This window comes from Vanacampus margaritifer, chromosome 1 (assembly GCF_051991255.1).
Source record: "Vanacampus margaritifer isolate UIUO_Vmar chromosome 1, RoL_Vmar_1.0, whole genome shotgun sequence".
NCBI classification, from domain to species: domain Eukaryota; kingdom Metazoa; phylum Chordata; class Actinopteri; order Syngnathiformes; family Syngnathidae; genus Vanacampus; species Vanacampus margaritifer.
Window position 1 is genome coordinate 18,756,146 of NC_135432.1, and position 13,381 is coordinate 18,769,526.

A 13,381-nucleotide genomic window follows, 5' to 3' on the forward strand; every position below is an offset into this window, starting at 1 on the left:
TTCTTGATGAAAAGTCATTGGCTTTTCAGCCAGGGGCAGAAATTTTAAATTTCAGGTGTTTTATGGCGATGCCCCCACCCGTTAACCGATAAAATATGAATCGGCATGTAGCGGGCACCATGCACACTCCCTCCCCCATTGGGTAACAGTAATTGCTGGATGTCGGCCGGCCTTCATCGTCTCCCACCGGACCCATATATTTAATGTGTTAATGTTAACACCATCATCATGACTTAAGACAAACAGAATTTAAGTCCACACATTGGTTCTTACTGGTTTTATAGGTATATCAAATTAATTTGGTTACATCTAAGAAACACTGGAGTGCAGATATCATGCTGCGAAGAGAATGTAAACAATCAAAATAGCCAATCAGAGATAAGAAGCAAGGAAGACACAATATCAACCTGCCCTTTTCTCCAAATTCACAAAAGCCAGGGCCGGATTTAGACAGCCCCACTATGGGGTGCAGGCAGAATATGTGGGGGGGGGGGACGGAAATGCACATAGCATCTTCTTTTCTTTTCATTGTATTTATTCTTCTGTGCTTAGCAATAGTGACACGGCTGTCACTGTCTACAGTTTTGTTTCAAATCTATTTGAATGTGTATTTTTTTTCTTCAAAGAATTAGAATGAATGTGATGGTGAGGTGTTCACCCAGCTAACCTCAAGCTAGGCTAACAGTTAAAAAAAATTGGCTATAATGGGTTCTTTGTGCATTCTAAAAAGGTATGTTAAACTTGTTTTCATCATCGGCCACATCAGTGAACCTACATACAGCAATTGCACAATTGCTAGGGGTGAAACTTTATGTCAAAAAAATCACAGTTTAGTAACTAGAAAAATTCCCGCGGAAATTTTGAATGGGACTGCTGACTCTTTGGTAATGAGCTGAACAGTTTAAAATTTAAACGACTGGAATCAAGAAATGTGGAAGTTAACCATAATCTAAAAATATGTCACTGTCACTTTAACAACGCACACCCATTTTTGATTTGGAGCCGTCACGCGCCCCACATTCCATTGAGATTCTATGAGAGACGCACCCCTTGAACAAAAGCCTCTCACGACTTAACGGTTCAAGATACAGATTCAAGAAATGGCTCGTTAGAACGGCAAGGGTTTGGGGAACACGAGCATGTTCTCATTTTTTTAATCGGATGAAAAATGACCAAATGAGAGCAGGTTGAAAACTTATGATTTATCAGAAATGAAGAGCGAAAGGCGCCTGAATTTAACATGGCAGAGATAGGCGAGTTGGTCCGACTTGTCCGAGCTTAAAGGGAAAATAAAGGTACTAAATGACACCTTAGCCAAATAAAAGTTAGTTTGTCTGAAAGAAGACACTCGTGACTACAAAATGTGAGAATTTGACGTCTAGTGAGAAAAGATTGTGGCCATGATGACAACTTGAAGTGAAACTTTTGACTTTTGGCAAGAGATTTGTTGCTTCCCGGCACTCTGGCTAATTGCTAAAACAGAGTGTGTTAAAATGCTATATGACTCACTGTCTTTGAACCCGCACAGAGGGGAGAGCTTTCATTTCTTAAAAAAAATCTTTAGCTCGACACTGAGCTAAAGATGGGAAAAATTCCTACAAAATGAGCTAAAATTCGTATCGGTCGGATAACGTATGCGTGCACAGCGTGTCTTGGAAAAAGGTGCTTGATGTGTGATTTTGTCTTTCCATTTCCCATTCATTCCTATGGCACTTTTTGGGGTATTGCGTCGCCGTGGTAAGTGGGAATTCCTAGAAAAATAATGCCGCACCGAGTCAGATCGAGCCGCATCGTTTGATACCTCATTTGTCCCGGTGCGATCTACGGTACGGGCCGCATTTTTGCGGAAAAATCCGTGGAAGATGATATAATAACCGCAATAAACCCATTTTTGTAGGATAGTAATATGAGCTGCTTGCTACGCTCAGCAGTCCCATAATAAGTACAGTCAGTGTATCAAAGAAAATATGTCTGCACACAAACACTTTTTCCCAAGATTAATGTGACCTATAACCTGTACAACTCCATTAAAAAAAAAAAAAAAATCAAGCAAAAAAACGGAGATACTGTGCTTACACACATGTGCACACCCTCTTATGGCTGGGATGGGATTGTGTTCAGATTTAACCGGTTGCATTCAAACTCATGTTAGATGGGACTTAGCACACACCTGCCTTTAATTAAGATCAAATTAATTAATCTCAGCTGTTCTAATAAGCCTTTCCTGACAGTTTGTTGTTGAAAATTCTATCAAAAGCTTGAAGGTTTTGTTCTAACTCTGCTATTTCAAACTGTTCACAATTCAACCTTGGTTTCACTGGACCATATCAAAATGTCCCAAGTGCGTGGGAAACTGTGCTATGATCCAATGAAACTAAGTTGAACTTTTCGGCCATCATTCCAAAAGGCAGAAATGCAATCATGCTTTGGGGCCTTAGACAAGGCGGAGGGAATTATGAACAGTAACAAAGACCCTTTAAATGGTGGCAAATGTGTGCTGACTCCCATTTAATTGTGTTTGAATGAATTGGTTCATTCTGAATCCCAGTTATATGAGGGCATTCAAATGTTTATTTTTTCTTCCCATCTCCAAAAGGCTGTTTGAGATTCTTCATCTTGGTCTCATTGTTTGGATATAAAGTCACAGGCCAGTCACAATGTTAAATAGTAGCGGAAAACAACATGCAAAACAAACTTGGTGGGTTTCGTGTAAGCACTAAGACAGATTTAATGTTTTATTTGCTTTTTTGAATAGTGCATCATCAATAGTTTGTCTTACGACTGATGCGGACAAGTGCTACAGAAAACATTTGAACAATATGTCCAATGTGTCCTGTAGCAAGCATTCTCCGTTAGCAGGCATGTTGTCATCTAGAAATGAAACTACTTCCTGCTTCTGTGTCTAAGAATCATGGGAAATATAGTCCTACTAGTCTACTATTGTGGTCGCCAGTCAGACCCAATGACAGCTGAGCTTTTCTGGCAACACATTTTCAATGTTATAATGCATTTGATATTAGTAATAACACAACTACCGGTCACCATAGTTCCTGGTGAGAATTTATTGTATATTTGATTTTCAGCTAAATTGTTTTTTTCCACCCGGTCAACATCAATTGTGCCCAGCATATAACAGACACTTTGCTTAAATGTAAAATAGTCAGCTTGTATAACAATATAAATTTACTGTCCCCTCGATCAAACCTAACACACAGCCATTAACAACTTGCAACAAAAGTGAGTACACCCCTAAGTGAAAATGTCCAAATTGAAATCATGTAAGATGTAAGAAAAATTATTGACAAAAATATGAGGGGTGGGCTCATGTTTATGAGATTCTGTATATGTCCTGCGATGGACTGGCAATCAGTCCAGAGTAAAAATAAAATCGAAAATAGATGGAAGGACAACAGCAGATGACGTTCATCGAAACTGATTAAAGAGCTGCAGGAAGAGAGTCATGTATATCATTAACATTCGGCATGCTACAATTTGCTTGCCACAAAAGAACACTGCACATCACTTAAACAACACCCTACTCAAGGTCAGTATCACGTTTTGTGTTTTTAGTCAAAGTGATCAATATCGCAATGGAATGCCTACAGTCCAACATCCCTCAAGTTGAAAATAGCACAAAAACAATTTCATGAACAGCTCCAACATGACAATCACTAGCGTCTCAAACCCAATTTAACAAAGGCTTGTTAACTTGTTTGTGTCCACTGTATCGCGCAATAACGCATGATAGCAAAGAACATCTTAGAACAAGTTACAGAGTAACAGAGTGTTGAATCCTCTGATATGAGATGAGATTTGAAAACAAAACTGTCAAACGAGTGGAGGGAGGCCATCTCTGTGTGCTGCGGTCCTTCCTCCTCTCCTACAGTCAGACTATAATACCGAAGGTGCGCTCAAGTCCCTCCGCACTGGCAGGATGAACTCCTCACGATGTCCTTCAGGGACAACGCTGCCATTGAAGGTGAGAGTTTTTGTTGGTTTGACTGTCTAAAATAAATGTCAACTCAACAGTATTTGGTGCTTGTTGGTAGATGTGTTTTGCATTCAGACAATTTATAAAACTTTTTTTTTTTTTTTTGTGGTATCCCAACCACTGCTTTTGATCCCACTCTGAGAAAACTGCTTTCATTTCATCTTTTCCTCTCGTCCTCAGGTGTTGTGCATGTTCTGCTGGACCGTGTGCCTGCTGAGCGGGCCTCTCTGCTCGGAGGCATCCAAGCTTCGCTGCGGCTCAGAACTCCTCAATGACCTCCTGTTTGTGTGTGGCGATCGAGGGATCTACTTTGGTATGTTCGCCTTCATGCTTCGCCTCGCAGAGTTGATTTTTTAATCCTACTGATGTCGAGAGTTTTAATTATGATCCAATGTGTTTATTATTTACATTTGCCGAAAACTAATTGTTTACTCCTATATGTAAGGTCTTCACAGCAAGTTATAAGCCAAAATTGTAAACAATTTGTGTGTCGGGTTTTACGTAATAGTTCCTCAAGATGTGTTGACTTTATGCATTTTCAATCTCAATTACGTATTTGAATTGTTTGCACTCTGGAAGTCACCGGCGGGCCCTTTCACCTGATTACCTTTCTCCCGTTCTGACCGAGGCCGCCGTCTGCATCTGGTATCAAAGTGGTTGGCAATACTTCCAAATGAGAGCATACCCACCAGTGCACAGTGCCACATTTTGTGATAGCATTATTGTTGCTGCACTTGCTATCTGAGAGCAGCTTTGTTTTCAAAGAAAGGTACAGGGGGGGTGGGGGGTAAGAGCCAGAGAGCAGTGCTGGCTAGCACTAACACTGCTTGGACAGCAATAAACTGACTATGGAGCCTATTTTAAATATGACCATATTTGGATTTGGTTGCTTGTTGAATATTTAGTTTTGCATTTTACACAACATTGCATCCAATACAATGATGTGACCACATCTAAATCATTAGGATTGCTAATTAATTGCCTGTCATTGTCTTATTCAGAATGTTGGACTTGTATATAAAAAATAATAATAATAAATGCATGTAAATGTCGCTCAGCACGACCCCTAAATTAGTCTAGTCCAGGCGTCAGCAGCCTTTCCTGTCTTTGGAGCCATTTTAGGCCAAATAGATAACAAAAAAATGTGTCTGGAGCCGCAAAACATTTGAAGATTGTGATGAAGGAAACGTATTGTGTTTGTGTTAGTCTAAATGTGCCGAGGGGCTTAGAGCTGCACCACAACACAAAATATGACAGCAGCATCCAATATGTAGAGATTCATTTTTCTTTTACCTTCTGTCTTCCTTTTATGGATTTTTTTGTGTGAAATTTTTCATATATTTTTTAACTTCTACTTTCTGGCCAATTTCTGACATTTTGGGCAATTTTATGGGCCATTTTATAGCAATATATTGACCTTTTTTTATATATATATAAATTTTCTGACATTTGCCATTTTTGGGGACATTTTATGGTATTTTTTGTGGTTTCTTCTTTTTTTTTGGAGAGTCTATAGTTACCTTTTGAATGTTTCCATTTCTGCTTTTTTAAAATATTTTTTCTGGATTTTTTTTCAATTCCAAATACATTTTATGGTAATTTTCTGCCCTTTTTTTTGGACATTTTATGGTTACTGGCCAATTTCGGACATTTTTGGCAATTTTATGGCAATATATTGACATTTTTTTCCTATCAATTTTCTGACATTTTTGCAATTTTGGGGACATTTTATGGTAATTTTTGTGGTTTCTTCTTTTTCTTGGAGAGTCTGTAGTTACCTTTTGAATGTTTCCATTTCTGCCTTTTTTTTTAATTCCTAATACATTTTATGGTAATTTTTGCCTTTTTTTTGTTTTTGGACATTTTATGGTTACTTTTTGAACATTTTCTTTTCTGACTTTTTTACTCCATTCGCTGACATTTTTCGGGGCAATTTCGTGGACATTTTATGGTAATTTTCTGCTTTTCCTCTTCCTTTTTGGACATTTTATGTAACTTTTTAGGCAATTTTAACAACTTTTTCCTCTACCTTTCATCTTACTTTTTCTGACAACTTAAAAAATTGGACTCTTGACATTTTTAGAATATTTAATTATTCATTTTTTTAAATAAATCAATTCAATTTAAAGAACATGTATAAAATAATAATAATTTCTACTAATTATTTTTTTTTTTTTTTTAAGATCCATAAGGAGCCGCAAGAAAAGCACATAACATGATGACTTCCCTAATGGGTTGTGTTTGTCTCATGCCAGGTAAAGGTACATGGTCTGGTTATGGTTCTCGGCCCAGGGGGAAGGGGATCGTGGACAAATGTTGCCGGTCAAATGGCTGCGACCTGCAACATCTGGAGATGTACTGTGCCAAGACAAAGAAGCAACAGCAAACTACAGCATGGCCAAGCACAACCACAAGCATGGAAACCCTCACCGCAAAACAAACGGACGTGGTAAGAACTGCATTTATTAACTTTATAAACATGCTTCTTGTCTAAAACGTGAAGATCCATACAAGAGCGCATCGACCTCGTTGTTACTTACTACGTCACCTATATTTGGGATCCTTAGGCAAGCACAGTGCAATTCCAGGTTTCTATTCCTGCCAATGTCCCCCAATTCTGTCAATGAGAATGAATGGGAAAGTAGTGCAACCGCTGCAATCGACATTATATAACCTTAATTATGTGTTAAGATGTGTCACATTGTGTGAGGGGCTATTATTTAACTAAAGTATGGTTGTAGCCACTATTTCAAAAACGGATTATACTTTGTTGATTAATCAATTAATCAGATTTTTTTTTTTAAACATGATTTCCACCCCCTTTATTTATTTAAAAAAAAATACATTATTTCAAATTGACAGTCTCAGAAAATTCACAAACATGTTGGGATGGATGGAAGTTAATTATGATTCAGGTAGTGGTTTGGTCTGTAACATGGCAGAAATGTTGGTCATTGTTTTCCAAATTAAAAACAGATGGTTGCAAATGTTTGTATTTGATAATACACGAAGATAGCCAGTTTGCTTTCATGGATGACTGCAAAAATCGGGTAATATTTACTGTTGATTCCAAGGATTTGGACAATTCTTAATGAAACAAGGGCTCATGATGATAAATAAATTGGCAACGTAACGATCAGTTAATTTGATAATACAGTGAACTATTTTTATGAGGTATTTCTTTCATAATCTTTAAATCAGGATTGTTTACACTCACTGATCCCAAACTCTTGACTAAATAGGTGAGCAAATAACGTCTTAATGATGTCTTTATGATGAAATGATCATGTTGATGGAAAATGATCATTTACGAGATAAAAGAATGTAAATAAACGCATGCACCTAATAATACTGGTACTGAACCATAACAAGTCAGTGCCAACCCATGAAATCAGTTCGGGTCAAACAAAGGACCAAGGACATCTGATGCAGAGAAGCCGCTGCCTACCAAGTCCTTGAAACGCTTAGTTTTTGCTTATCGTTGTCTTTGCAGGCCTATCAGTTCCAAGCAGTATTTCAGAAAAGACTTTTACAGCACTTGGGGCCACCCGACAGTCCAGAGAGAGACGCCTATAGGAACAGAACCAAGACGTCATCACGCAGGAAGATGAACCGACAGTACACAACAAGGCAGGCCACTGCGGTGACACCCTTTTGATCGTCTGACCTCCTCCAATGGTGTCCTCGCACCATTGGAGTGAGTTCTATCTCATGGACCCTCCTTGTAGGACTGGCCTGACTCCCCACCGGCAGGTGGTTCATGTCGTGGACAGTGTGACTCTTTTGTACTTATGGACAATGCTGCTGTTTGTTTCATATTTTGCATACTGTACTTGAGTTAAGTTAGTGTTAAATGCATTGTGGGTAACTGCATATTAATTCCCGTAGACAATTTCCAATTTGGAATAGTTCTAAAATTGTGCATCTTAAATTCCCATGGGGAAAAAAACATGACCAGAAATGTTCCACCTTATGCATCCTGATTGGCTGCTGACAGCCATAGCAATTATTCTGTGCAAACATTGCAACCTCCTGCCACATTGTCATAGCTCGACATGCTCTTTGTAAAGTTTCCTTTCTGGATTGTGTGTTAAGTTTGGACGGAGGCGTGGAGCTGCCAATGTTCACTAAGTACATTCGAACGTATTTGCCAGTATGTTCAAACCAATTTTAAATAGCTTCAAATGTACTTGAAAATGTAAAAAAAAATGTTCGAACATACTCACAAATATGTTAGAACGTACTGGTTGGCTAAATGCTAGAAACGTAGCATATTTTTGCACAATGCTACGGAGTATTGACTTGCGCATGTGCAATATGGGGGAAAAAATGCCAAACCTACAAAGTAAATCATGCATTACAGACATAATAATAAATCACAAATGTGAATAAAAATGTTTTTTACTACTTAATTTTCAAACTTATTGGTATAATGTGGGCCGAATGCTAGAAAAACAACAACAAAAACGTTTCTCACGCATGTGCAAGTAATACCCTGTGGCATTATGGGAAAATATGTTGTTTGTAGCATTTAACCTACAAGTACATTCTAAAACACGTTTGAGCGTACTTGTTGGCTAACTGCTACAAACATAGCATATTTTCCCACAGTGCCACGAGGTATGGATTTGCATTTTGGGAAAAAATGCTGAACCTACAAAGTAAATCATGCGTTAATAAATCACAAAAGTTATAAATAAACTATATATATACACATTGGTATAATGTGGGCCAAATGCTAAAAAAAAAAAAAAAACTTCTTTTTTTTTTTTTACTTGCGCATGTGCAAGTAATACCCTGTGGCATTATGGGAAAATATGCTACGTTTGTAGCATTTAGCCTACAAGTACGTTCGAACATTTTTGCGAGTTCGTTCAAACGTATTTAAATACAGTACATTCAAAGGTACTCGCAAATTCGTTATTTAAAATAATAATAATATAAATATTTACTCCACATTGGCATTTCCACACTTCACTAAGTTTGCACAAGTTTGCAAATGCTACGGTTTTGTTGTGAATGCTGGGCTATTCTTATTCAACTCTTTTACTGTTTATCTACGGCACATTTTTACGTGTTTTTCAAACATGTTTCATTTGTTTATTATTAAGATATGCACTTTGATAACATTTTATTATTTGTACATTATCTCAAATGTTTTTATCTTATTTTATTGTGTATTGAGCCCTTTTTGTGTATTTAGTAGACCTTATCATACTTTGCATATCGGTGTAGTATATATTAAAAGGATTATTTATTTATTTTCTATTTCTTTCTATTATAGTGTGACTGTTGAGAATAAAAGATGTTGATGTTAGTTATGTATTGATGTAATTCTTATCGACAAAAGGAGGACTAACTGGACGAAAACAACGTGATTTAAAGATTTGTTTTTCAGTAACTTTGAGCGTGACAGGTTATGGTTTTTACTTCGCCGGGCAATTCATAACAATATATTGTTTACCACATCTTGATCTTATGTTTTGACTTTGAGTCTCGGTGACACGGAAATCAGCTGATCATTTTATAACGAGCCTCAAGTTATCTCGTCGCTTCCCTGCAGTTCAGAAGGACATCTCAGCAAAGAACCCCGTAAGGCTTGCATTGTTTAGAAAGTAGCGATATTAGCAAAATTATAGAATTGTGTTCCCGTCATGTGAATTTCAGTTTGCAGTCAACATGTAACTCGTACAAGAAGAAGAGAGTGTTCAAATTGCATGGATACGATTTCCAAGTTTTGAGGTTCACATTTGAATCTCTGGCCATCCTATGAGGAGTTTGAATGTTCGCCCCTTATGCTTGGTTGGGTTTTCGTCCACATTCCAAAACTTCAAAATGTTCATTGAAGACTGAATTGACACATATGCGTGAATGTGGTTTTTTTTCAATACATATTATTAATGTGGCAATGTGCAACACAAAGGTTGAATTCACAACTTTAACTGTGAGCCTTGCAATCTTTCAAGGCCAAACAACAAAAAAATCATGACACATAAAAGGTCACCGCTACATGTAAGAGATTAGAAATACAGCATTGGAAACTTTATTAGCTATGCTATCTTTTGATAAATAACCGAGTGGTTAGCACATCTGCTTCACATTTCTGAGGCTTCGGGGTTTAAATATGTGCTGCAAGGATTTTCTAACTTCCTCGCACATTGAAAAAGAAAAAACAATCATGTTAGGCTCCATAACTCATTCACTGCCATTGACGGCTATAGACGTCAAAAATTTATTTGAACTCTTTCTATTAATTTAACATTTTTTTCCACGTTTGTTATCGAGAGTATGAAAACCTAGAATTTTTTTATGGTACATTTAGAACAGATATAAAATTTGTGATTAATTGTGAGTTAACTAGTGATGTCATGCAATTAATTACAATTGCATTACATAATTGCCTGTCGCCCCTAATTTTTAATCTTTTTTTTATTTTTATGAATTTATGGCAGTGAATGAGTTAATTTGAAGAGCAAATTTCCCATATGTGCATAGCTCACCTGTTAGAACCAGCGCTAACATAAATAGCTCATTCTAAGATCAGACAAGATAAATTTCACAGTATTGTACATTTTAACGCCGTTTCATTTTTCATTTATGAAAGAGAAGCATGCCACCTTTTGGGAAAGTCCGTGCCGAAATCATCAAATCTGTTTACAGTCATTTCACTGGTGAGCCACAACAAAAGAGGAATGGATTCGATTTAGAAAACAAAAACAAACTGTAAACCGCAAAGACAACTCATTTTCCGTACAGCAGCATCTTTACATTCAAATTAACAGTATGTAAATATGTAGCTTTCTATTTTTTTTGTAAAGTATATATAGTTTTAAAACTCAGACTTTAAAGGTACTGGGATTCATGAGTGGAACCCAAAATCAAGCATTTTCTGCCTAATGCCAATTTTGTCAAATGTTTAATGATGTAACGTTAAATGACCCTAAAATGCCCCCAGTTGAACTTCAAAAGAACCCTTTTTTTAATCCCACTGCTGTTTAACTCATTCACTGCCATTGACGGCTTATAGACGTCAAAAATTAATTTAAACTATTTTTATTAGTAAAACATTTTTTCCCACTTTTGTTAACAAGAGTTTGAAAACCTAGAATGTTTTTATTGTATTAGAACAGATATAAAATAAATTGTGATTAATCGTGAGTTAACTAGTGAAGTCATGCGATTAATTACGATTTAGGATTTTTTTTTACTCTTTGAAAAAAAAAAAAAAGATTATTAAAATGTGTTCTTAAATTAAGGGCATCAGGCGATTAAAATTTGTAATCGTAATTAATCGCATGACTTCACTAGTCAACTCACGATTAATCACAAATTTTACATCTGTTCTAAATGTACCAAAAAAAATAGGTTTTCATACTCTTGTTAACAAATATGAAAAAAAAAAAGTTAAATAGTTCAAATGAATTTTCGACGTCTATAACCGTCAATGGCAGCGAATGAGTTAAGATGGTTTAGAATATCAGAACATCTTCCCCACAAACTGTATGCATGGAAAGATATTTCCACTTCTTGCGACATATGCATGACTCATAAGAGGAGTGTGACCAGATTTTAATTCAGGATTAGAAAAGCCTCCATTCAAGGCAAGATGGAGTTTCTTCCCTCCCGAATCCCCAACAAAGAAACAGATGTTCATGTTGATTTGATAAGACCAAAAGGGAGATCTGTCTCCTGCGGGTTGCTTGCGTCACAGCAACAGTAGATAATTGTATTCACATTATTCCTAGTTGCGGTTGATTGTCCAAAATGACACAATATAACTTCACAACCACAAACCATATGAAACTCGGAATTGGCGAATGATTTGATAACCGATAATAAAATCAACTGTAGTGATTATTATTATTTTTTTAGATCAGCCGCTTTGTGGGTGTCGATATCAGCGTCGCTCCAAGGACAGACCCTGGTATGCATTAATAACATTCACAAGCCAGCAATTTCACTTTCATGCTTTCACATTTCGTCCCTCACAGTGAGACGAGCGTGTACTCCGTCCAGTTCTGTCGTGTCTGTGGTGTAGCACACAAATTTCTTATCTGCAGGATACACAAATGATTCAGCCAGTGGGAAAAAACGACCTCCAACCACCTGCTCACTTTTGTTTCAACAATGCAACAACAGATGAGTTTAAGCCGCCAAACACGCAAAGGCAGCGGGGGGGATGTGTTCGTCGGGACGTGATGTCGACGTGTCTTCATGCCACTGTAATATTATCAGGGAACAGTTTGTGTTTGTTGCAAGTGATTGACTGCACCTGTTGTGTGTCTAAAGTTGGATTCTTCAGCTATGGAAATGGGACGGCCCATATCAAATCTCAAGTATCATTTTACGGTATTTCTTGTCGTTTTTGTAAGTTTCCTGACAGTTGAAGAAAACTTGTATCATATGATAGAAAATACAAAACATTTGCTTGGAAGGGAGAAGGTGTACTGACATCCTTTTATAAGGCCAGGGTTTCTTGTTTCTCTTTTTTTGCCTGGGAATTTGACTCCACCACTCTGGAAAGAGCTCAATGCTACCATAATATAGCATTTGAATGTGTCTATGCTCTTTTCATTCTAATATAATAAAGAATAAAAAATAATTGAGAAGCAACACTGCCTTAGTTGCATGTAAGCATCCCTAAGCCATTACACAACTGGAAATGACAGTTGGCTTACAAATCAAATGTAAATGTTAAGTAATCCTGTTGTTGAAATCACACACACACACACACACACACACAAAAAAAAAAAGACTTCTCTTTATGACTTGATAAAAGTACGGTTTGGTAGTTCATTTGATTTCAATGAGTGTAAAGTTTTACGAAAATAAGTAAAACACAGCACAGCACTTGGTCGGCACATTTGCCTCGCAGACAAAAGAACACAGGTTTGAATCTCAACCCAATTATTTGAGAGTGAAGTTTGCATGTTAACTCATAAAGGAAACTCTTGTTTTTGTAATTCCACAGGCTGAATGCTAATTAGGAAGAGCCACGAACTATATTGCACCCTATTAACCATAATAATAATAATAATAATAATAATAATAGTTCATATTTGCTGTGTGCAGTATCTATCAAGGGAACCAAAGATTCTTCAGCATAACTCATGAGGGAAATTCAAATAATGATCATCACTTGAGGGTTTCTTTGCCAAACTGCATCGCTCCGGGATCCACCTCCAAATTGTAAAGCATCGTCATTTGACTTTTTTTTTTAGGTTGTTTTAAACCAGGGGTGTCAAACATACAGCCAGGAGTCCAATCCAAATGTTGCTAATTTTGTCCACCAGAGGTCGCACTGACGACCACTTAAATGGCTTCAATTTGGCTCTTATTCAAGATTTGATGCAAATTTGGTGCGCTCAATTTTGTTACAAAATTTCCAAT

General features: G+C 37.0%; 1 protein-coding gene across 1 annotated transcript; it reads left to right on the plus strand.

The window, feature by feature from the left end:
- The first annotated feature begins 528 nt into the window (after nt 1-528).
- igf3 (insulin-like growth factor 3) lies at nt 529-9,308 on the plus strand. Its single transcript, XM_077554019.1, has 4 exons — nt 529-3,979; nt 4,172-4,304; nt 6,247-6,440; nt 7,485-9,308. Exons 1-4 carry the CDS (start codon nt 3,935-3,937, stop codon nt 7,647-7,649), a joined length of 537 nt encoding a protein of 178 aa, XP_077410145.1. The 5' UTR covers nt 529-3,934; the 3' UTR covers nt 7,650-9,308.
- The last annotated feature ends 4,073 nt before the right edge of the window (nt 9,309-13,381 follow it).

Bases quoted from the DNA above. Each gene is read 5' to 3' on its own strand.
- igf3 (XM_077554019.1), top strand. From the start codon at position 3,935: ATGAACTCCTCACGATGTCCTTCAGGGACAACGCTGCCATTGAAG. The intron at 3,980-4,171 runs GTGAGAGTTTTT...TCTCGTCCTCAG, and splicing joins GGACAACGCTGCCATTGAAG to GTGTTGTGCATGTTCTGCTG. The intron at 4,305-6,246 runs GTATGTTCGCCT...GTCTCATGCCAG, and splicing joins CGATCGAGGGATCTACTTTG to GTAAAGGTACATGGTCTGGT.